We start from the raw sequence: 25,686 nt of genomic DNA on the forward strand, positions 1-25,686 counted from the left end.
AAAGGGAGAGAAACACAGATGGATCACTGAGGCAGATAGCCTTATTTACCCTGCTAAGTGCCAAGCTGGTGATGGAAGCTGGAAGCTCACGAATTGAAAGTTTATGTCATCATTAGGCAACACTTTCCAAGCACTTCTCTGCCGCAACAGACATAGAATGTTCAGAATTAAATTCAGAGTGACCAGAAGCGGTCATCCTATTTAAAATGGCGTCTGTTCTTTTTGAATGGAGTGATTTTGGCATACCACCACGACAGTTAACCGTCGGCGGACAGCACTGGCCCTGTGTCTAACAGTTGCAAGCTGAACAATCTTATGGCCATGGTACTACTATAGCCACTGCTTTGTTCAGATGATGTGCTAACTCAGACCAGAACAAGATACAAGCTTTATTACAAAGCATTAAAAAATTTGTGCAGAACATGACTCATTAATGGTAATGAGGATCACACAAATCATATAATATAACATGACACTGCACTGGGATATGCTGATATATGTATTCTATCAGGGAGGGTCATATTTTAGTGATGTCATTTTAATATAGTGAGTAATAATATGGCCTACAAAGTAAAGGCACATAAATACACTTTTGGCCAGACAATGCTACTGCTAGCATTGCTTGCTATTTCGAAGAATCCACCCCGGCTTAAGGAAAAAAAAAGTATTAACTATGCTTTGCCAGCAGCCCCCAGATAAAATTTAAGACCCCTGTAGCAATATTTCCAAGGGAAACTGTGAAAAACATTTACTCTTATCCCACTGAGATTTGGGTTAGACCAGTCCAAAATTTGTAGTCTCAGAAGCCATCCATAACCAAAGACCGTCTGAAAATCAAATGTTTTGAAGGATGAATGCGGTTTTTCAATGTTTTTCTGCAGTGAAAGTTACTGAGACCTGAAGAGCCATTAGTGCAATGTCATCGCATGGCTTAATTTACTATCAGCGTACCATGAATCTGGACGGGTCTAATCATGTACATCTGCAGCGAGCGTGGCCTGTTCTGCTGCCCTTTCTTGATGGAGCACTGATGTCATGGTACATACGAGAGTGATTATGGGAGGGGGGCACTGCTTGTTCTGCCGGGCCCTGTCGACATCACGTAGCACACAACTGTTCCAGCCATGCACATCAGCAACTTCACAGAGGGGGAGAAACTCTCAAAGGACAAAGTCTGGTTTCGCGAATGTAATCAGACCCTGTTTAAACGGCTACCCCTCCCACCAAGTCCCTTCAACAACACACATTTAGGCTAAAACAAAGCAATCCCAAATTCCCAGATGAGACAAATAAGACCTTTCACCAGCATCAAGTATGCCACTTTAATTTTTCTCCTTAGAAGAGAAACACTGGTACCTTGGTACATTCGTCACATACTGGTGAGTAATATTTACGCTTGGATCATGCCAAGCTGGCTATGTGGATGAAAATGGGGTTGGCGTGGGACAGTCATAACATACATCACACAGAGCTAAATGAATAATTTGCAGCAAAAGTGCACAGTTGGCCCTATGTGGCGTGATCTACAACTGAACTCACACCTCAGTACACACACTCAACCAATCAGGGAGCAGGAAGCCGAAAATGCTTTCAACTCATGTATCAGTTCCAGTTCAAACCAGTGGTTATGGCTGATTGTGGACAGGGGATATGGGAAAGGGCCGGCATTTTGTGACACGTTGTGCAAAAGAAACCGCAGGTGCGCAGGAAGTCCGGAGTGCGAGGGAAGTCACTCGTAGGCTCTGTGGCCCCAATGCCTCGGTCTCCGCAGACTTCGGCTCCACACCCCGTCCTTTGGGTTTCTCAATCGCTGCATTCACCACCGCAGCCGACAGCGGGGAGAAACAGCTGACAGCGCTACGGTCCTTTTGTTTCCCCACTTCGCCATTTCTTGTTTTCTTGTCTTGTGCACGTTACCTCAGAATGACTACCTGCTGCCTAACCCGCCACATGCCGATTCACCGTGGCGCAGCCGGTCCGCCGCGGCCCAGGATCACAACACGGCAGGCTGAGTCACTCTGGCGCTCGCCACAAAACAGGGCTTTTCATCAGCCTTAGCGAGGAGAGACGCATCACGCATTCATGAGCGTCGCTCGGGGGAGACGTTTTAGAATTCAGACACACTGTGACTCCACAGTTTTAAGTCTGCGCAACCTGGAAAAAGAGGAGCGCTGCAAGCACGACCACAGAACTGCAGGGAATTGAAGACTAAGCGCTATTTAGGTTTGAACGAGTGCATTACACTTGGAGGCAGGATTAAAACAAAAAGTCCATATGTCTGGGGTATGTACAGGAGTAAAGGCATCAGCTCACTGGACTGCTCAAACACGAAAGGGGTGTTTTTACTAAGAGGGGGAGGGGTCCGTGTGTGTTTTTATGAAGTGACTTGCAATGAGGGCCTAGTGAAAACCCCCAAACACACAGTTTCCTTCTTGTCTGTGCCAGGATTTGGTTTGTACAAGGCCAAACAAGACCTGACAATAATGCACAAAAAACACCTTCAATGGCATCATAAAGCACTACTACCACATCAACACAGCATGCTATGGAAATCTTCAATGACAACAGCATTCCCTGACTGAAAACAGTCACGCCCCTCTTTCATACAGGGCTCCATCCTGCTACTGCGGCTCACACATCAATAATCTCATATTATAGCAGAACCGGTCCAAGTGAGAGATCATTTTCACTAACACAGAAAAATCTCATTCACTTCAGGAATTATGCATTTTAGCTTTAAATTCTACTGGTCTGTACAAGATTCATGGGCCGTTAGCAAGTAGTTTAAATAGCAGAACACCATTATCATGTTAATAAGGATCTCTGAAAATTGTGAGTGAGATCTGTTCAAAGATGCCAAGCCTTACCTGTCCTCATCCCCGTCCAAATTGATAGGTATTCCAAACAAGCTATTCACGGAGGGTGTGGGCAGCTGCAGGCTCTCAGGGATCAGAGGCTTTGTGGCATCTTTTCCAGAGATGACAGAAGGCTGAGGTAGGGCATCAGACTTCCTTCGATTTTCATCCACCTGGGCAAGAGGGGGCTGGCCGAAGCCCAATCCCGGCACACTCCCGCTGCGGGCCGCCTGCGGCTGGCCCGGAAGTGGCTGTCCCACAGCAGAGGGGGCCGGGTTTGGCATAGTCAAAGGAGAGCTGGAGGTGCCGGGCACGGCGGTAGGCACGTTTTGAACGCTGGGGACCACCACGTGGGGAGCAATGGCGACCGGAGCACTCCCAGCCAATCCTGAGGTCTGATGCTGACTCACAGGCAGCTGCTGTGGAACGCTGGCACCCGGCAGCGGCGCCACCGAGGTGCCCCCTGTTCCCGCACCCGGCTGTGGCAGGAGCCCCTGGGCTGGGGGGGGCTGGGACCCCCCTGCGGGCCCCGCCGATTCCCCGGACTGCCCCAGGAGCCCCAGCACTTGAGCTCCACCCGCTGCAGGTGTCATGACAGGGGACGGGCCCTGGCTGACCGACGGCCCCACCGGGAGAGAGGACACTGGAAGGGTCTGAGCGGGAGCTCCTGCTGGCTGCGCAGCCATAAGGAGCTGCTGCTGCTGCTGCAGGTAATCTGCCTGACTGGCGGGAACCACGGTGGGCAGGTGCTGGCCGGGCAGGGGCTGGGCTGGATACGCAAACTGCTGGGCCTGCGTCGCGGGGGGCATGCTGGGAGACTTCTGCACTTGCTGCATGGTCACGCTCGCCTGCATGCCGTTGTGTCCAGGCGGGAGGAGGTTCTGAGGGGCAGCAGGTTGCATGCTGACCTGGACCTGCGGCTGCATGGGAACGGCCACTGGTTTGCTGCTGGGAACGGCACTGTAAACTGGGGGCTGGAATGCACCGCTGACGGGCTGGTGTCCAATACCGTAACTCTGCTGCTGCTGCTGCTGTTGTTGCTGCGGATCAACTGGGTGCAGGTGGGGGACAGCCATACAGGAGCTGTCACCTGCAGAGTCAGGCCCCGGGGCCGAGATTGCAGCAGGAGCCACCACTGACCCTCCTGTGACCCCCAATCCACTGTCCCTCTCCGGGTTCTGATCCAGGGTGCTAGCAGGTTTAATGCTGTCCACAGTCCTAGTGGTGACAGTGCCCTCTGAATCTCTTTCATAGTACTCTGTGCAAGTCCACCTCCCCCTTCTGAAGGGCTCTCCTGTACCATGATCAAGTTTGATGACCCTGAAGCGAGAACTGCAGCTTGCTGTAGTAGTTGAACTAGCGACGCTGGCAGCAGGGGGCGGCTGCGATGTGCCCGCAGACACATTTGCAGCCCCCCCAGCGCTGACTGGAGCCGACTGCTGCACCAGCCCGGCTGTGGCTGTAGGGGGCTGGCCGCCTGCCCCACCCGCTCCCAAGACATGCGGACTGGCATGAGCAACGCCTGAGACCGCTGTGCTTCTAAAAGCAAACCCCCCGTTTGCAGGACCCGATGCTGCAGGTAGCTGTCCATCTTGAGGTATATGCAGTGCCACGGCGCTCAGGGCCTCTGACTCTCCAACGTTGTTCAGGGTTTCTTCAGAAGAACTAATGTCACACACCTCCGGCTCAAAATCTGCCCGCGACACATCGAATATTTCCGATGACACGTCTTCGGTCCTTGATTCGTCTGGATCGTCCAAACTCTCAGTGTCATCAGTGATGCTACTGGCCGCCACCTGAGCCTGTGTCACACTAGTGATCTGGAAACAGCTCTTCTTTTTAGCCGGCATTTTAGACATTTTGAATATCTATGTTGATAACGCCACTCTTTTCTAGACGAGATAAGCGTATAAAGTATTATCTAAATGGCGCACAAATAATGAAATATAATATGTGGTAACAATTTCACAGTTTATAACTGTTAGCGAGACGATTGTACGTCATCTTTCTTCCTCTCCCCTCCTGTTGCATTTTATGACTTAGCTAAAAACATACCAGTCCAAATCCTCTGAACTCATGCGATGCAACAGCAGTATAGCTAGCTAGCTAGCTATATATCAGTCTCTCCGCGGCAATAGCTTCCCTTTCTCCGGTCTGTAAGAGCCGGCCTGCGTTGTACGGTTCTGTCCCGGCTCTGGAGTTGCCAGCAGGCCGCTGTCGCAGATACAGCTCACCAGCTGCTACAGCTACTTTAGTCTGAGGCGGACCCGTTGTCCACCACTCTCCCTTTAAAGCACCTTTTCAACCAGCATGTACGACATCATGTAAACAAGCCCACCTTCACCTCCAGCTCCTTGTTAGAAATCAATAACCTCCGCTACTGGGAAAATCTGAAAGGACGCCTCGCTTTCCTGGACTCTGCCTCCTCTCTTCCCCAGGCTCCAGGGAACTGAAATTCACAAACTGTTTCCCCTCCTCTCCCTCTCGACAAGATGGCTATGTGAAAAAACGCACTGCACTCTGGGAGGGTTGCGCATTGGCGTACGCAAGCGATGGAGAATTCGAAATAATACGCTGTTGATGATAGGCACGCGTAGGTATTTTATGAAAGAAGTCCGGTGCGACGTCACAACGCTAAGTACATGAAAACGACGTTTTAACAAATATTTAGCTAGAAATCTGACAACATATCCACACATCTCTTCGGGCTGATAACATATTTACCCAACTATAAAGAAAAATGATACATACTGCTTACAAATTATGTACTAGATAAAATGTTGTATAATTGTTTAGTCAATACAGAATTTTGCCCCCACAGTCGTAACCCTATTGTAGCAAATGGATGTAAATGGATGGAATTTAAGGATTTGGACATTTAAAACTGTTTAAAGAAATGAGCGTCATCGAATTCGGACGCTTTTTATTAAGTCGGGGAGGATGTGGGTTTTTAAATGCAAAAATACCTTTTCAAAACAAAATTGTCCAACTTTGAACGTACATTGAGCTAAACAGGTTAAACAGAGCATCCACAAAGTCATTATTATCTCTACTTAAGCGCAACCTTTTCCTTTCAAAAGATTTGCACTATTGCTAAACATTACATAATTAAAACCTATTGGGCAACCGGATGTTTGTATTGCAGACAAATTTCAAGGGCTGTTGCAATAACGTCGTCATGAGCGAATAGTTTATGAGTAACAGATATAGATTAGAAACATTGTGAATGTCACTGCTTCTATATCTGGCTTAAAGGCTTTGTGGTTTGAAATGTCTTTCTTCCTAGGGTGTGATTTGGGTTGAAGATCACTTTCAGGTAGGCTAAGTTTCACAAAGCTCTGTGAAGTGGACAGACAGCATAGGTGCGTGATAATGCGCGCGCATGCTTGCATGCAAGCGAGAGTGTGTGTGTTGCAATTGTGCAAATTTGCCTATTTAAAGAAGAAATAACGGAAAACATTTTTGAACAATCATGCACAGTTACTTTCGGATGTGGTGTATTGTCCCCATAAACTAAACAAAGAATAGTAGTACCAGTCAAGTGAGGTACCGTATAGTTGTGCTACAATTCCCGTTTCCACTGGAACAAACGGTTAACGGATAAAAAAGGCCGTCCTGTAGTAAGGACACAAGCCGTCCTTCTGCCTGTTGGGTGAAACTTTGCAGGTGAGACAGGTGACAGGTCGTAAATTGTTTGATAACGTATCATGTGCGAGCGTAACTGCGAAATCAATAGTCAAAACAATTGTGTGTGTATAGATGTGGGTGAATGGGTTCAGTAATTTCTGAATCTTTATTTCAACTAGTTGGACCACGATCCTAAACGTCGAAATAGACGCTCATCAAATTACAGCTGTGCACCAATTAAACTTAAACCCGTGCTGCGAAATGTCTTTGTGCTATTAGCTAGTCTTTGAAACATCGATAATGGTACGAGTTAGTTACTAGTTTATTACTAGTTGTGTTCTGGAGTGGAGGCTGCGATAGACAAGTACGCCCTAATACCGTTTGCTAGTGCAATATTCTTTGGGCCTGTTTTTTTTTCCAAGAATGGTTTGGTACGACTGAGATACAATAACTACGTAACCATTCAAACATTATAGAGAATCGGTGTGATTTGTGAACTACTATGCCATTAGCTGGAGCTGATTGGACTATTTTGTGTTTGAGTCGGTTCTTAACCTTTTAGTGAGAATATTCCATTTTAGTGTTTAGTGTGCCAAGGGTATACACCATGAACACTTTCTGAAAAGGAATCGCTTTAAACACGCTTTCTCCCCATGATGTATTCTAGTAATGAATAACTAAGTGATTAATCACTACTTATTTTCGCTAAAGCCAGCAGTGGGAGTAGCCTGTCATATGACCGGCAGCCAACAATCGCTTCTGGAGGGCCTCAAGTCTTTCCAGGAATGCAGCATTGACTGTTGTGCTAAGGGAGTGTAATTTTCCCCAAGGCAAACTTTAACAATGGGCTCAGTAGCGCTGTGCATTAAACCTTAAAATTAAAGGGAAAACGGCTGTAAAAGTAGAACTGAAGGTTGTTTATACAGTGCAGCAAATAATGAAACATGTAGCAGCATGCTGTTCATTCCTAGAATTGGGTTTGGGATTAAAAGCACTTCAATATTTCTTATCCATGGGGTTGGACATGTTACGCTTATCGTAATGAGTCTCGGGTTTCTATAAACAGTAAGCGAACGGTAATTTATAGTTAATAAATTAATGGTAATTTATACAGCTGATATTATCAATATATTTTGTTGCATATACCTTGTTATATTTTTTTTTACTTTGGAAACTTAAGATTCTTAATGACTGGTGCACTTTGGATTATATTATTTTAAGGACAAGTGTAAAAAGTATGCACTCTTTTTATTCTTGTGGCCATAACTCTAAATGTAGACTTTGTGGATAAAATTACAATTAAGAATAAACCTCAGGTTGTTTAGAACATATTCAATGCTGGACTCTCAATCATAGGTATCTGTCATGATGAAAAAAGGCTAAATTGTCTTTCATATGAACATTGTCTGCCATCAGTCATTGATTATCAAGTAACAAAAAACCTGAAAGCCAAATGTTTAAATGTCAGTCACCATACTCTGCATCACTGAGATTTTTGTGGCATTACATCAGATCAATTAAGTCACTGTTAGCCAGAAAGCACAGAACTATGGGGTCACTGTCACAAGTGGAAGCCACAAAACACTGCAATACATATGTATACCAGATGAATCAAAACAAGTGAGGTCATGCAGCATATTCCAGAGCTTTAATATTTCATTGAATAATACCCATACTATTTGTTCAGTGGTAATTGGTTCATGGGCCCCACCAAGAATGCAGAGGGAGAGTCATCAAGCAAATATAGTTCTTTCCTATTGCTGTTGAATCTGTTGAATAAATGATACAGCCCTAGCTAGCTTGCTTATGCTGGGGAAGGGGATGTGAGTCCTATATCAGGCATTATTGTGCAGGAAAGACCATGAATAACATAATTTTAGATTCAGTGTGTTGCTGTGTTTCAGTAAATAGACACCTTTACTGTAAGGCTGATACAAAACCATTCCCCTCAATGGTATGTTTTTATTGTTGGGGCGACAGTGGCTCAGGAGTCAACTGGGGATTGGAAGGTCCCTGGTTCAAATCTGGCTCCTCCTGGCAGAATGTCAAAGTGTCCTTGAGCAAGACACTGCTCCCAGTGGCCAGCTGGTACCTTGTATGGCAGCCTGTGCCACTGGTAGGTAGATGTGTGGCATAAACTTGTAAAGTGCTTTGAGTACTCAAATGAATAGAAAAGCAGTCCATTATAAATGTCGTATATAAGTGCAGTCCATTTACTATTTGTATTAATACACATTATACAAGTGCTTAATTTTCAACAATATCTTTATCATAATGTACTGCTGTAGATTTTTCTGAGATCTTGTTGTTGAATAGAAGAATATGAAGCCCAGCTATATAATCTGAGGTGGACATTTAAAATGTAATTAAGTTACAGCCAATAACTGTAATGCTGATGTCCATGTTATTTCACAGTGATGCCACTGTCATTGGGTCAAAAAGGATTGGATGCTTTTTGTAATTTTTTCAGGATAGCAAGATCTCCACTAGGGTCTGCTAAAGAGCAAAAAAGAGAGAGAGATGAAGTTGTTTACAGTGCAGTGTGTTTTTGTTTTTCTTACAGAACCTGCGATGTACATTCCTCTGTTAATCGATTAGTCATTATTTTTACAACCTTTTGGCTTTCATCCCTGTCCCATAAATTTATTCATCAGCTGACTGAATATCAACATAAATATCATTTTTACGTTTTTATCAAAATTGAATATATTGCATAAATTTGTTTTATTTGCATTAACAAATTAAAATATAGATAGATAGGTAGGTAGGTAGAGCCACATTTCAAAGGGAGTTATGCTCTTTTCTTATCTTCATATACACAGGCAAAAGTACACTCTACAGTGTGAGAAGGAGCACAGCACTGGACCTTGAAAGAGCCTTATCAGGTTGAATATGGGGAACTGCAGGTCTGTGTTTGAGGGAACCCTTAACCAATGACCAGCGAGAAAATTCAGTCTCCATTTTTCAGCTAGTCACTCAGGCACACATACACTCAGATGGATTAAGCTGACTTTTAAAGCTTTTAAAAGCTTTTACAGCCAGTGTAAATTGAAAGTATTGTTTAACCTTATGTTGTTATAGGATGTTTTAAAATGTCTTGAATAATCTTCATTTAATATCTTCCTTTTAACATCATGCCCACTGTAGTGTTTTCTTTTTCAGCTCATGGTAACTTGCTGTGACGCGACCATATTGTCTGTGATATCCGCGATCCCTAGTTGCTTCAATGGGAGACAAATCCAGCAAGCCAAGCTCAGCTGTATGAATCACTGTGTACAGATATCAGTGTCAGGATATTTTCTTAATAAATCCTTATTGTTTGAGGGGATCTATTGGGGATTGGGCTGGTGTTTGGTCAGTGTGAAGGCAAAGGTCAAGTGTATGTGGGATGTACTGTTGTAAATGTAATCACTCCAGTGGGCAGGGATTGGGAAGCCATGCTTTCTGTCTGAGTCCACTGGTGCAGGAATGCAGAATAAACAAAACTGGCACTACAGTGCCCCAGCTGACTTCACAAGAGCCTTTTCTACAGAAACCTCTCACATAATGTGTGAGCTTAATTAATGGAATTCAGTTTAGGCTACATACAAGGTCTAGAAAAACACACAATCACTAAGCATCTTAATGCAATACTATTAGAATGCAATCAGAGGGTATAATTATGCAACACTTTTTAGAAATACTGTACCAGGTTTCACATAGCAATACAAGCCAGCAGTTTCTTATATTATTGTTTCAAATATTGTGTGTATTGAAGAAAAATTCCACATACAACACAATGCATGTCTCTAAAGTATTTAGAAATTTGAAAAAAAAAAGTTGATAATAATCAAGTTGTGGGTTTGAATGTGAAATCTAAATGAATAAAGCAGATTGTTTCCTGTTTTGACAGTTATAATAATTTTTCTAATATTTATTTTAAGTATATCTGTCATGGAGTTAACAGATACGTTATAATGGAATCCAGTCAGTGTTTGAGCATGTCTAGTCCATACTCTGCTGTTTCTTTGACTGTGGCCTTTTTGTGGACCACATGAATTGACCTTATAATTTAATTTCCCATTTACAGTACAGTAAAAACACTTACATTGCTGAGATGTTGACACATCAGATTAAAGTCTGGATGTTTACAAACATTTATCCTTGGCATTTGTCCACTTGACTATTTCATGGCAAGTGCTGCAGAATAATTGATACATTTCATATTAATATTCTACTCCATTCAATAGGTCAATTGAACACATTTTATTATTTTTGTTATCAAATGTGTATGCATGCTCAAGGGAAAGAACAAGGCTTGTCATTATTTTATACATCTTTTCTGAAACAGAGGAGACAAGGGTTTCAGATAACGGAAAAGAGCTTATACACCCACAATTCAAAGCACTGAGCATGAATCTAATTTCGAACCTTTGTGGTTGTGCTAAGGGGATATCAAATTAATACTGACCATGGACTTCCATGGCAGCTTCTGGCGAGTAATGTGAACAGGGCTTTGAATACTTGAATAAATATGCTGAGGTCGATATACACCATATGGCCAAAAGTATGTGGACACCCCTCCTAATTATTGAGTTCAGGTGTTTCAGCCACACCGATTGTTAACAGGTGCATAAAATCAAGCACATAGCCATGAAATCTCCATAGACAAACCTTGGAAGCAGAATGGATCATACTGGAGAGCTCAGTGACTTTAAACGTGGCACTGTCATAGGATGCCATCTTTGCCACAAGCCAGTTCGTAGAATTTCTGCCCTGCTAGATTTGCTCTGCTCAACTCTAAGTGCTATTATTGTAAAGTGGAAGCATCTAGGAGCATCAACAGCTCAGCCACGAAGCGGTAGACCACGCAAACTTACAGAGCGGGGCGGCTGAGTGCTGAAGCACGTAGCACATAAAAACCGTCTATCCTCTGTTGAATCACTCACTACAGAGTTCCAAACTGTCTCTGGCTGCAACATCAGCGCAAGAACTGTGCATCGGGAACTTTATGAAATGGGTTTCCATGTCTGAGCAGTGGTACACAAGCCCAACGTCACTGCGCAGTGCCAAGTGACGGCTGGAGTGGTGCAAAGCACGCTGCCACTGGACTCTGGAGCAGTGGAAACATGTTCTCTGGAGTGATGAATCACACTTCACTATCTGGCAGTCTGATGGACGAATCTGGGTTTGGCAGACGCCAGGAGAGCGCTACCTACTGGAATCCACAGTGCCTACTGTAAGTTTTGGTGGAGGAGGGATAATGGTCTGGGGCTGTTTTTCAGGGTTTGGGCTAGGCCCCTTAGTTCCAGTGAAGGGTAACATTAATCCTAGAGCATACAAAGTTTTGGGAAGTTTTGGGAAGGCCCTTTCCTGTTCCAGTTTTGGGAAGGCCCTTTCCTGTTCCAGCATGACTGTGCCCCTGTGCACAAAGCAACGTCCATAAAGACTGGTGTGGAGGAGGTTTGACGAGTTTGGTGTGGAGGAGCTCCAGTGGCCTGCACAGAGCCCTGACCTCAACCCCATTGAACACCTTTGGGATGAATTACAGCACTGACTGCGAGCCAGGCCTTCTCGTCCAACATCAGTGCCTCACCTCGCAAATGCTCTTTTGGCTGAATGGGCACAAATTCCCACAGACACACACCAAAATCTTGTGGAAAGACTTCCCAGAAGAGTGGAGGCTGTTATAGCTGCAAGGGTGGGGGGGGCACTCCATATTAATGCCCATGGTTTTGGAATGGGATGTCCAATAAGCTCATATAGGTGTGATGGTCAGGTTTCCATATAGTGTATCTGTTTATAATGCAGACACGTTATAACAAGTACCTTGGAAAAACACTGGTGTTTCTGAGGAGCAAAATTTTGCATAAAGGCAAAACCACAGCTATCAGCATTCCATCAGGAAGTTGTAGGGCATCGTTACCCACTTCCTTATACCTGTCAGCCTGTGTCACTGGAGGAAAATTGATGAACCACTGTATAACTCTTTAGGGGGTCATTATGTATGGATTGTAATGATGTATTTATTTTGTATTTAAAATGTTCAGAATGTTTTCTCCATCGAAGTGTGCTCATTTTTCCATTATAACTCCAACATAAATAATGATGCACAGAAGCTTCCTACTCACAAGTTCTTAATTGTCAGTCATGGAGCTGTTTTGATACTGTACTATGTGGGGTCGGTTATGTTAGCCTTAATAGCAACTTTTCTGTGTGGTTCAATATACAATCAATGCAATGTGCAATTATATGAGTTAGTACATCTATCAGAAGGTATCTTGTTTAACAGGTGTTTAGACAAAATAAAGTTTTTTAAAGCAGCTATTTATTTCTGATCATTTGTGAAGAAGTCAATGGAGAGGAATTCATAATCGTGGCTATAAAGGTCACTCCTTCTAGTTCCACGTGATCCCCAATGAAATGCTTCTTCAGGCATTGGTGTAATAAATGGTTAAAGCCATGAACGACTAGTAAAACCAGTGGTTAAATTCGCAGAGGTAAATGTTTCTGTCTGTCTTTGTCAAAATGTCAGTATGTTCCTCATTATATGTTGGTAAGACAAAACTCACTCACAAGCACACTTCAGTAAAGATCCCAGAGCGCAAGTGATCTCATTCTGAGCGCCGTTATCCTTGTTTTTGAATGAATCAGAGGTGTGTTTCAAAGGTAAGCAGAAGATTACTGAAGAAGCCTCATTAAGGTGTCAGCATAGTCTCAACCCTGCACTCTATCACTGCTTTTGGTTTGTCAGGCTTTAATTACAGGATTAGCTGGGCAACAGTCACACTCAAAGTTAGGCTCCCATCATTTAACAGGCATACAAACCTAGGCAACATTATTTTTAAAGTTTAATTTATACTGAGAAAGCCCATGGTCATTTTGAAATTGAGTTTAACTGTTCTTGGCTTGGACTTAAATGGGTTTAGACTGACATCACTGCACTGGTAACAGAGACAGTGAAGTACCGATCATACAAGAAATCTTAAATTCTGCTCCTCCAAGTAACCATGAGAACAGAGAGGCTAAATATCTTCATTACAGCAAAGGTCTGTGAGAGTTAAAAACTTTTCAGGCTTTGTTTATATATGTTAAATGATGAAATTTTCTTATGATAACTGAATTGCCCTTTTCTGATATATTATGTGTTTACTTCACTTTTACTCATAATTGGTGTGTATAATCATCATGCAATCAGATTATGCATTATTAGTGAAAAGAAAGACATGTAATCCAAGCGGGTGTTGCGTGCCTCTGCAACAGAAAACAATCGTTTTGATGATGCATTCAACAACAAGACTCAACATGGAATCCCTGCCTACTTTCAAGCCCTACCTGAATCACAAACAATTTGACTGTTTTTGTGTCATGACAATTTGAACAGAACCAGTTATATAATCTAATGCAAAACAAGTGACGCACACAGCAGCAGCAATAAAACAAACGGCTGATCAAAGGCATGAATGTGGCGAACTGATGCCAAGTTCAAATGTATTTGATTAAAAGAAAAACTGGTGCAGGCACACCTTGCACAGCTTCACAAACAGGTCTCTGACATGGCAAAATTTGAGCCTTTTCATGCAATGTTGGGCAGTGTTCTTACATCTTCTAATCTTTTCATCACATCACAAAATCCTGAGAGACTTAATTTCTTAATTGAACAGGGAGGGATCAGGGAGGCTTAGGAATGGTTTGTGTACTGAGACACACAGGGTGGCTCAGAATGAAGAAAATGGCCAATATATGTCACACCTGTCCATGCTGAGCTTGTACACTGAGACAGCATTTCAGTCTTGTCTGTACATTGATTTGCTTAGCTCTGAGGTGAGAATTCCTTTATTTACCCAGTAGAATGCTGCCCCCTGTGTCTGAACAGTCTTCAAAGAATCTTTTCTTAATGTCTGCTTTAAGTACAAACTTAAAGTCTACAGAGAAATGCTTTTAAATGGTATTGAGAGGGTTAACTCCTGCACACTGTGACACAAACTCGGGTGCGTAGGATTGCAAAAGTTGCACACACTCTTAATTCTTTCGACAGAAATAACTTCAAGGTGATTTGCATGTCACAACATGTCTCTGTGTTCTAACGTGGACTCTGGAAACTGAACAATAGGGAGCGCTCTGTATGTGAATTTGGTTTTGCTAGTTAATGTATTTGATCTTTTTTTTCCACTAGGTTCATAGCTAACCATTTAGTGTTAGTAGGATTTTTGAGGTATGCCTCAAAACTGTTTCATGTGGTATATATCATGAAATTTTAGTGATTCCCTTTTAATTGTTGCTTAATTTTATTAAATGATTTTATCATTCCTAGCTAGTAATCTATGGTATTTATGGTATCCATTGTGATTTGTAAATATATGCTATCAGTATGCAACAGTATGCATAATATGAACATACCCTCATGATCTGAAAGTATTCCATCCAGCTCTGCAATGAATACCTAGTCTTTTTTCCACAATTATTTTGTCTAAATGAGGCATCACCCTGGTCTACATTGTTTAGAATTTGCAAATATGTTCTCTTCAAAACTGTTGTCATTGCTGGGATAAACCCGTAATGATGATGCAGGTAATGATTCTAATCTGAGAAGGTGAACAGCCATTCTGTTCACAGTCCCTGCTTTCAAAGAATATTCGATCAATCAGCCAGTGCAAAACTTAAATTATGCTCATGGTTCACAGTGAGGTCTGATGAAATGGTGCTGCAGTTATAGCTTGTGTCCACTGGGTGTCTTCATTAGGGCAGTAACACTTCCTTTTTTATCTTTCCTATATCCTGGCAAGTAAGAAAAGCATTTTGAGTAACTGTTTTCTCATCATGTAAAAATAGTATTTAAGAAAGCACTCAAAGTGTGGAGTTATCTTGTTTAATATTAACTTAAGTGTAATTAAAAGCCAAACATTTGTAAACATAGGTGTGTTTAAAGGATTTGGTCTTTGGACTTTAGGTTTGTCATGAATATAATGTTCAAACATATAGGTATGTGAATGAGGGAACACCCAACATCCTGGCTTTGGTCACTTTTTCTCAGATTCACAAGCACAAGGTCTGTGTGCTTTGTGTCCTTGCCCCTGCTTTCAGAAAGTGAGCTGTCAGGAACATAGTTATAGAATGACTAAATGGTATGCAACATCACCTGTGTATAAAAGTCTTGTTTACGATGGATACAGATGAAGAGGATCTTCTATTCTCCAACTCTTTGTCAAATTAAGACAGCTTCTGTCTTAGATTTTGACCCTCTATTTAATATGGTAATCTCACTCACAATTATGTGGAAACTGCTAATATCGGGATGACCAATTTTGTAATATTACTTCCTATGATTAGAGAGCTAAGCAACCATTGCTCAAATCTGTATCAAATGTGACAGCTGAGTACCTCTCTGCTTCTCCACTCTGATATGCAGTCAAATCATTGCCTCCATCCATCTCTGCCTTGGCATTAGGAGCTCCTTAAAATGGTGCTGTTACTTGGTATTATTTCATCAAGGTTCCTTCTCTCATGACTCATTTAGGCAGGTGTCTTCCTTAGATCCAGAATTGCAACAATTACACTAAGGCCATTAAACACCTGAATCAAGTTCAAGGAATGATCATATTAATAAAGATGTCCCTGACTTGATCACCCTGATCCCAACTAGCTGTAGGTGTATTACAGTCATACTGTAGTAAATCTGCCATATGTTGATTATTTTACATCATTTTCTGGGGCAACCTTCAGTACTAATGTACAGTTTAGAATGAAAAAATAGGGCAACACTTGTCACTTAGTGGCATAAACAACAGGTCACCATCAAAGGTCTGAATCTAATAAGATCTCGTAAGTCTAGGAGCAGTTCAATTATTCAGGTATAATGTCTGCAGTTTACAGCGCTATGGCTATCACAGATGTCTACAAATCACACACCAACAGAAATCTAAATGGACAACTTCAGACAGAGTAGACCTGCTGTACTATCTGGGGAAATTGACAATCTAGATCTAAGGGATGGCCCCACTCTGACTGATGTAATAGGAGGAGGAGAGCTTAATTTTATAACATTGGTTGTAATTCATTAGTGATTTCACTACCCCAGTGAAAGTGTATGTTTCATAATCCATACAACACTGGACATCCAGTCTTTGGCTAACTATTTATTGACATCATGCAGTTTATCAGATAGCTTCCCTACATCAACTGTAAAGGGCATACCTGTCTCTGCATTGTCCATTTAAATAAATCCATCATAAAGAAATGAGAGATTAAGCAAGTATTAAATTTTTGGAATTCCTACACATCATGAGTTCAGCGGTCACGGACATGAATGCAAACTATTGTGTAAACAATGTTATCCTTGCTTGAATCTGCTCCTCAAAGATAAAGATGACCCCCCCCCCCCCACCACCACCACCAAGTTTCATGCTGATCCCCAAGATGTTTTTGTACTAATCATCAGAATCCAAACATTCTGACCTCTATGTGGTTCCTGGAAGAGAGCACAATTCTACTGAGAGGTGACAAGAAAGAGGCACATCTGGATATTTACAGTTAAATCTGTAAATCTGCACCAGTTCAGTCTGAGTGCTAGAACCGATTCTCTTGTGCTGGGTCCAGCTGTCATCTGGGGTTGTTTATGATTGCAGATGGGTTGAAGCTGTGTGCAGCTCTCACACTGCTTTTTCCACAAGGATGAAAGTTGGCTTTCTTCAGAAGCACACGGTCCCATTGTCGTATCAGGCATTCTTGGGCCTGCAGTTGCCACTGTCTGCCTATGTGAGACCAATGTGTTTAAAAATTATGCATTTTCTCAATAGCAATATTGACCCACTCAGTGGGAGAGAAGCACAAAAGCGGCAAGCACAAGAAGATGACAAATAAAAAGCTCATTTGTTTGGATGGATTGCTGGATGGCTGAGGATTCTGAGGAGTGCATTTTTAATCCATTTTAGCTGCAAATCAAGAATCATTTCTTCTGATTGACTGAAGCTTTTTCGTTGAGGCACCACCTTGATTCTGGTGACTGCTAAGTGTAACAAAAGAACACTTGCCCAAAAGGAGAGGTTGAAATGAAAGAGACAAGCAAAATGTATTTCTCAATTTTTTTAACAATTTTGTTTTGTATACCATGAGTCTGTCAATTTAGAGAAGCGTGTTGTCATCAACATGTTTTAGAAATTGAAAAGAAAAGTGATATGTCCAAAACATATTTTTTGGACTGACACTTGGGAGCCATGTCCTGTTGGGTGCATCATCCCAATACCTGACTGTCTTCTTACTTTGTGGAAACAGATAAGCACTGCCAATGAACACAGTCTAGCTCTAGTACTGTCAAAGCTGTATTGATTTTTGTATTGAGGCAAAAGTCAGGGTTGGTTAGAAAGGCCTGGCCAGACCTTTTGTCAAAGAAAAAACATCTGAATGACAAGAGCATCACTGAGAGCCACATTCTCAGTATTACTTGAATCTGATGCATTGACCTCAAAATATTGGAAGGAAAATTGTGACAATGAAACAGGCTGTAATTACCTCAGTATGTAACAATGCCACCCAAACCCACAAATGCATTTCCATTGTCTGCATCTTAAAAGGGATGTCCATTCTGCCAGAGATGTCACAATTTTAACTCTTGCTCTACTGCTCTTAGGAATTAAAACATATCAACACATGGCATCAACAAGCAACATTAATTATTTTACTCATTCCACTTCTGGCCCAGGTAAACTATAGTCCAATTTGTGAAATAGAAACATAAGATGTAATAAGTACAGTTACAAACAGCTGCTATAGTGGGAGTGCTACTGTGTGAATGGTAGTGTGCCATTCAGATGAGCAGCATACAAATGAGCATTAATCATGCTACTCTTACTGCCTAGCAGCCAATGTGTGTGAGACAGCTCTCTGATTCAGCTGTGAGTTATCATTCAGCTGCCCATTGCTTTGGCCACCACTGCCACAGGTATCACACCACTCAATTGTTTGATATACGATATGGCTGGCAATTAAATACGAGAATAAGCTGAACTTCAATAATAATTCAGCAGAACACTAAAGACAACTCACACACTGTTAGAGAGTGCAATTTAGAGTCAGCTAGCATATTGATGAATTTTGAAATGATTGGGTCCACAATCTGAGATCCAATAACATTTAGATACACCATACACTGCAGGATACAGCAACTAATTTACTTCAGGCAACACTGGAACAGCTGTTTCAGTGACTTTGAATAATAATTAACATAATGCATTTTAAAATGTGTGTATAGTGAAGATTGCATTCACCTAATACTGCTGTACAGAATGAAGGACAAAGACATCATCTATCAGGTTACCAGATCAATCTGAAAACAGCAATTAGCTTGTGAACTAAACCTTGCATATTAAATCACTGTCTAATAATTACAGCATAAACCAACATACCAGCCATTCTTCCGCAATGCTGTGGTATAGAAATGATTGTGTGGTCTACTGCCTTTGACTGTGAAACAATCAGTAGGGATATATTACTTTAATTTACAGCCCCACCACTCTGCATTGGCCAGAAGAAGGCCATGGGCTATAACATATCATTTTATATCGCTGTCCAGCACCGTGGCTTCAATAGACTGGTACTTGCAAAAGACCCACAATTAAAGTACCGTATCAATTATGGAGTTTGTTTTATTTTTTACTCTTAAGTGGTGATTAAGCACCAGTGCTTACCTCAGAATACTCCTTGCAGTGTAGGGCAGCATTTTACTTAGCAGTGATGATAGCTCATCTTGTGCTCTTTGTTTCTGTGTGATTAGCCACACTCTTGGGGATGGGCACTGAATGACACTAAGAATGTCATTTTAACCACATTTTAACAATCTCATTATCCCTTTGTTATGAGATGTAAAATCCAATCAAATGTTGCCAGAGGAAATATGGGTTCATCTCAATTACTTTCAGTTTTAAGAAAAACTTAAATGGATGAACATACTCAGCATTTGCACAACTATGCTCTGCGTTCAACATGTCAATCTAAATCTATAAAAGAAAGTTCTATAGTTCCTTATTTAGGTTTGACAGCCCCAGGGTGTTGGTAAACCATTATAAATTGCATAGTGTACTGTGGATCGCACGCTTAAAATAAAGCATTGCGTCCGTATTCTAAGGCTCTCGCTTGCATGCACGTGTAGCTTTCAAACGCTGATCGTGTGGGGACCGCAGAAGTTGATGGCTGTGTTCACACCCAATTATGTACTGCTCCAGAATGATTGCGGTTATCGATCGGTTAATAACGTGGTCCTTCAGACATTGCCTGGAGTCCAGACGGACGACGCGTAGGCTCATCCTTCATGTCACGCACCCGAACAAATTTTAAGAATGAGATTCAGATTATGCCAGTGGTGTCCTTGTAAATCTCAAAATATACGAGTTCATTGCCAGCTCCCTTCAGCTTCATGAGAGAAGCACGTAGAATTTCAGGCAACATATAAGGCTGATTACTGAGATATGTTTACCAAAATATCCACTATAAAACCCATCCTGCACTGTATACAGCAATTTAACATTCAAAGAGATAAGCAATTAACGTGTGGCACGAGATCAAATTCACAGGCTACAGCAATGGATCGTTTTCAGCAACCACGTATGTACAAAATCATTAGGCTAGTTTGAATTTGGCCACTATTTGTAACGATTACAGCTTCCTCCCATGAAGGGAATAACCAAATTTGCTTTGGACTTGAAAGACCACAGACTGGGTGATGTCGGCGAGGGGCTTGGAAAGGCAGGGCAACGTTGTAATCTCTCAGATAAATCCACTTTTGAGGATACAACCCCTGCCGTCTTCTGGTCTTGTCTTTATGTCTTCTGATTAAGCCATTGTTCTTTCTCAGATGGCTTAGATTGAGCACTAACCACGAACACAATAGGGTGCACGAGCTATGTCCAAATTGCTGGGTCGCGCTGTATACCCAATGACTATGAATATCAAAGCGACAGGAGGCATACTCCACTTTAAAAAGCAGTTTGTCACACTTCTGTAACATTTTGTTTCGCGTTTTCAGTACTTCCTATCAAGACAAGACAATCATTGGATGGACTCCCACAATGGGGTGGGATGCCAATAGAGTATCTGAGAATAAAATGTTAATGTTGGGGACAAAAGAAAAAAAAACTGTTTAACAGTGTAAAAATTAAATATATTTTTCATTGTCAATTTTATATGCTTTCCAGAAGTTCAGTCTTTGGTGCTAAAGGTCCGGATCATGGGAATAAAATATGTATAATATTTCTTGAGTCCTCTTCTACCTAATTGTGCCGCTGTGGTCATATAAAAAATATGGGCTCACAGGTCACCACAGTTGAACTGTTTTAATAGTGAGTAATATCTGGCTGTCTGACCTTGATTACAGTGGTACCAACTGATAACGCACTTCCTCCACATGCTGACAAGCACTGATGTGGCTACAGGAATTACTCATGGGAACAAACATCCTTGTTAGTTTAGTTACACTGTTCTCACAAAACACACTAGGGGCGGCACCCAGCAACCAGCTACCATGTACTTAGACCAGATTCAAATGAAATTGGCCACCAAACTGACCAAGACGTTGCCATTTTTAGAATGAGAACAAGAGCTAGCACAGCACAAAGAAATTCAGACAAGGAGCAATGAGAGAAGAACTTAAAAAAGAAGAAAATTCAAGGCAATTCTTTCATTCCTTTCTGAGACACGGAAAAGATTGTCACATGATCTTTTTAATGGGAAGAGAGAAGAGGAAGTTGTGTGTATTTTCAGCACAGCAGTTGGAAGGAGTTTCTGGTGAGGAATGTACCAGGAGATGAGTTCTCAGTTTCAAGAGTAGAAGAAACTCTTCTGAGATGGCTTGCAATACACACAGTCTCCTGCCACGCAGTACAGACATGGTCGTAGCTGCTCTCTGCAATAAGCAATTAAACCTTTTCTTGATAAGAAAAGATGGAAGTACTGTCCTAATTCTTTGAGGTGGAAAAATGCCAACATTACTGAACAATGCTGAAGAATGGAATGTCAGCTTTTTACCATACACAGGATAGACATAACTGCTTAGTGACAGCCTGCAAGGCCACAAATGAATTTTATGAAATAAAAACCTTTATCAATTCTCTACCAATGCGGGTGGCAAATGTTTACGTTACTTGCACACTTTAAAGAAAGCTTCTTTAAAATATTGAGAACATGAAAAGTACTCTTGTCAACAAAATTGTGAAATGACAGTTATATTTGTTTTAATAAATAACCACAATATATGTGTGGTGCAACTTACATGTTTTAACAGTTTTTCTTAAATAATTATTTAAATAATTATTAAAATAAATATTTTATGATGCAGGCATAAATGCCAGTAGAGATAGTAAAAACACCTGCAAACAATGTACATTTACAATACATTATATTATCCAAATTTTTTATTTGTGCAACCTCTTTCATCAATGACATTGATGAAAATTACATATTATCATCTGCTGAAGAGCCAATGGCGAGTTCGACAATTTATCTTTTTTCCTCACATTTTGGCTGGTGATGGTGAATGTTATGAAATCTGAGGTTTCAAACAGCTGAAATCAAAATAGTGTTTAACATATTGTCAAACATTGTAACAAATGTAATCTCTTGGGAAATGAAGAGGTGTTTTGACATGAATGGCATGTGTTGATCTACCCAAGTTTACTTTTTAAAGATTTTTTCCTTTGTCCAAAACCATTATAACCCTAAACAGGATATACAGCTAAGTGTTCATGACAATGTGCATGGCCAAAGTACAAATCTCATCTACCTGTTTCAGCATCTTCACATGATGCTCATGGTTGTTATATTCCCACAGTGGATAAAACATTTATGTATTATTATTAACAATAATTACACAATAGCACTGGCTTGTAACACTGCAATAGCAGTTGCCCCCCATGGTTATGTGAGTGTGCTTGATTAAAATGTGTTGACATAATGGAAAATGGGCCATCATGTAAATGCCTCTGTTATCCTGTGAGTGTCCTCCAGTTACATTCCACATGAGAACACATCAGAATGTAAATAGCCTTATAACTGCCTCTACAGCCCATGGACAATTTCCTGGAAAGCACGCCAAAGCAGCTGCACTCATACACTGTGAGTTTGTCTTGTGTGGTTTTGTTCACTTTTCTGATCTTCAGTCAACATTCTAAAGTACTTCTGAAGCAATTTCTGTTGTGTTTTGACTGGATATAAACCATAATGTTTACAATCCTGAGTAATTATCTCATATACATAATTTGTGATTCCTGTTCTTTCCTTTGTTTTTCCTCTCATCTTTGTAAGATGCCAGAATAAGGTGAAAAGCTAAGCAACATAAATACCACAATGCACACCTACCTTAATATACTAAGGCAATACAGCAATGAGAGTAGAATTTTAAACACAAAGCCCAAACTGTAGCAAATCCAGCATGAATCATGTACACTAGCTGCCAACACCACCAGCTGGGATTAATATCATAAGTGAAACCAAAGTACTACTGTACATAATTTTAGGATGGTCAATACATCTTCTTCTTCGGAGATGGAGATGTGGGAGATGGAAATAATCGGATATGTGCATGGTATGTAAAAAAAAGCCTGTATGGTGTAAAATGCATATCAACTGTATGTGAATACTTTTCAATAGCCTCACTTTTCTGTTTCTTTTTTTGGCAATTGTTTTACATTTTATGCTGGTCTGCTTGTATCCTTACACTGGTGTTTTTGCAAGTCTGTTCTCTTTTAACAACTCTTACAGTCCTCCAGAATCCAAGAGCATGATTAGAGAGAGCAAAGAAGCATGTGGCTTTGCCTTTGTAAGGCAATGTAAGACTGGTTACCTTCATGTGATTGTTTTAATATGATGGCAAGCTGGAATGTTGTGTGGCCTTTGGCCAAATATGCAGCTTCCTTGGTCACATGGGGAACCCTTGCCTCTCTCATTGCACCTCATTGATTCTCTCATGTGGGAAAAATCTAAAGTAATTAAAAAGTTATTTTACAGTAAATTTTAGATAACAGACACAAGCAGGGAACTAGTCACCTCTGTTATGAGTGTCCCCAGTTACTTTTAGGGGATTAGTTTTGGGGTAAAGTTTCAGATTAGTTACTGAATGTAGGCATATTTGAAACTATACGATTCCCATAGTGTTATGGCGCAATTATGCTCGTGCATCATTTGAACACGATTCTCATTTTTAGGAAGTTTCAGCAAGGAATGCCCAAAACAAAAGCAAAAAAGGCCTTTGTTCAGCCCAGGTCACATTAACTTTTGGCTGTACAGGATCATCTAGTGGATAACTGAGTGAGCTTCCCTTACTTGTTTTGTTTTCAGATGGCAGTTGAAAGATGACGCAGGGGATCAATAGGGTTATTTGGGCATTGCAGGGAAAGCAACTAACCTTTTAACAGAGTCATATCTTCAATAAAATCCTTCCAAAATTAATGAGGATATCTTGCTTTAACTTCCATAGCTGTGCCAGATGTGCCACATATGCAGTGCATATTCAAAATGAAGCATTACGTATTTATTGAGTTATTTATTCATTCATTCAAAATATTTCCTTTGGTATACATATTAGCCACAGTTAAGTCTTACATATGGTCTAGGCAAGAAAGTGGTTACAGAACAAGTATGGCATCTAAGAAAGACAAGTGAATACATTTTAAAATAAAAATACTACATATGGATAACTTAATAAATGATGAAAAGGGGGGTGAAAACAATACTGTATGATTCTATAGAAACAGAAAGAAGAAAGAAAACTAAATTTAAAATTATAACAGCAGGACAATAGCATTACTAGTAAAATGTGTGTATTCAAGAAAGCAACTGTGGCATCAATAAAATTGACTCTCCATAGTATAGACTCAGTTAGGTCCAAATTATTGATACTTAATTACTTAATTAAAACACCAAGGCATGTGCTGAATCCAGAGTGTGGTGGCATACTACACTATACCAATGCTCCTCCCCGTGCTTGGAATTTCTTGCAAACTGACAGCTTGAAACTTGGCAAATTTAGACATCCAGCCACTATCTGTCAGGCAACTGGTCAAATTTTGCTCATCTTTGAGATGTATGATAGCATGAAACCTGGTGTTGACAGGACTTTGTCACTAGAGACCATCGGGTTGGCCCAAAGAATCACCCTAACCAGCTGAGTCATTTGTGTCATCAAATGAATTTACAAAATTGGTATGCACAATATAATATGTAGGATCATTATGTGAGAGGGTTTTCAGTTTGAGGTTGTTCTCTGTGGGGAAAACCAGCTGACTTTATCGGGGAACTACAAAGCATTAACGTTTTTTGAAATTACTGTTGGAGAGGTAAAAGGTTGGTGGTTGTTCTTCCTAGAGAACAACAGTATTCTAGTTCCATGACCTGCTAGTTAGTAGCACCTAAGTACATTTTAATGTGGACTTAAATTATTCAATTACAAAATTAAGACTAGAATTAGTTCCTTATTTACTTTAATTAGGGAAAATGTTTATTCTCTTTCAACCTTACAATTGTAGCCTACGGTGATCCTACTTGTACAAACGTCGGCTGATTATTGTTGTATGGAAACTTGTAATCGCGAACAGCTTTTCAATTGTACGGAACAAAAGCAAGTTTAGCGCTTCCTTTCCCACTCCGACCAAACCCAACCTTCCCAACATGTGTGTAAATGAGGAATGGGGTCTTGCACATGGCCGTTAACCAACTAAGAAAGTTTCTAACGTCATGTGCATAGACAGGCCCCTCCCAAATAAACACCCCTTCTTGGAAATACACTGTAACTACTTGTATTTTTATTTGCAACTCATCTTGAGCGCCTAAAAATACAATTCAGTCTTAAATATCTGAGGTCATGTGGGTACATTTGTGCTGTAAGATAACTGTTTCAAAAGAGCGTCAGAACCTTCTTAAAATTGGTATTGTCATTGTCGTCATTATACACATGTGTAATCGAATGCATGATCGGTAGCTAGTTGATTAGTAAGGACGAACACATATTAGCTAGATAGCTGCCTATTCACTTCTCTCGTGCAATATCTTAACTATGTATCACAGCATGGTTTTATATTCAAAATGTCTGACAGTTTAGCGTGGGGACACGACACAAAAAGAAAACCTTATATTACACAAAACACAACATAATTACTGTGACACAAGTGTACCTCCAGCTCGCTCGCTAGCTAATTAGCTTGACATTATCCAGACTATTCTTTCAATTTGTACCCTTTTATTC

At 41.0% G+C, this 25,686-nt stretch overlaps 1 protein-coding gene and 1 long non-coding RNA gene across 3 annotated transcripts in view; one reads left to right on the plus strand and one right to left on the minus strand.

Annotated features, from left to right (window-relative positions):
* tsc22d2 (TSC22 domain family 2) overlaps window positions 1–5,341 on the minus strand; it is a 34,565-nt gene extending 29,224 nt beyond the window's left edge. For both annotated transcript variants that reach the window (XM_036521467.1, XM_036521466.1), the window contains exon 1: window positions 2,868–5,341. In XM_036521467.1, coding sequence (XP_036377360.1) covers window positions 2,868–4,714 — 1,847 coding nt within the window. In that variant the 5' untranslated portion in view covers window positions 4,715–5,341. The remainder of the gene's footprint in view (window positions 1–2,867) is intronic.
* Window positions 5,342–6,070: 729 nt separating this feature from the next.
* On the plus strand, window positions 6,071–9,800 carry LOC118772839. Its single transcript, XR_005004711.1, has 3 exons — window positions 6,071–6,171; window positions 9,305–9,388; window positions 9,645–9,800. It is a non-coding gene; the product is annotated as an uncharacterized LOC118772839 (long non-coding RNA).
* The last annotated feature ends 15,886 nt before the right edge of the window (window positions 9,801–25,686 follow it).

The sequence above is a fragment of the Megalops cyprinoides genome, chromosome 2 (assembly GCF_013368585.1).
Source record: "Megalops cyprinoides isolate fMegCyp1 chromosome 2, fMegCyp1.pri, whole genome shotgun sequence".
In the NCBI taxonomy this organism is placed as follows: Eukaryota; Metazoa; Chordata; class Actinopteri; order Elopiformes; family Megalopidae; genus Megalops; species Megalops cyprinoides.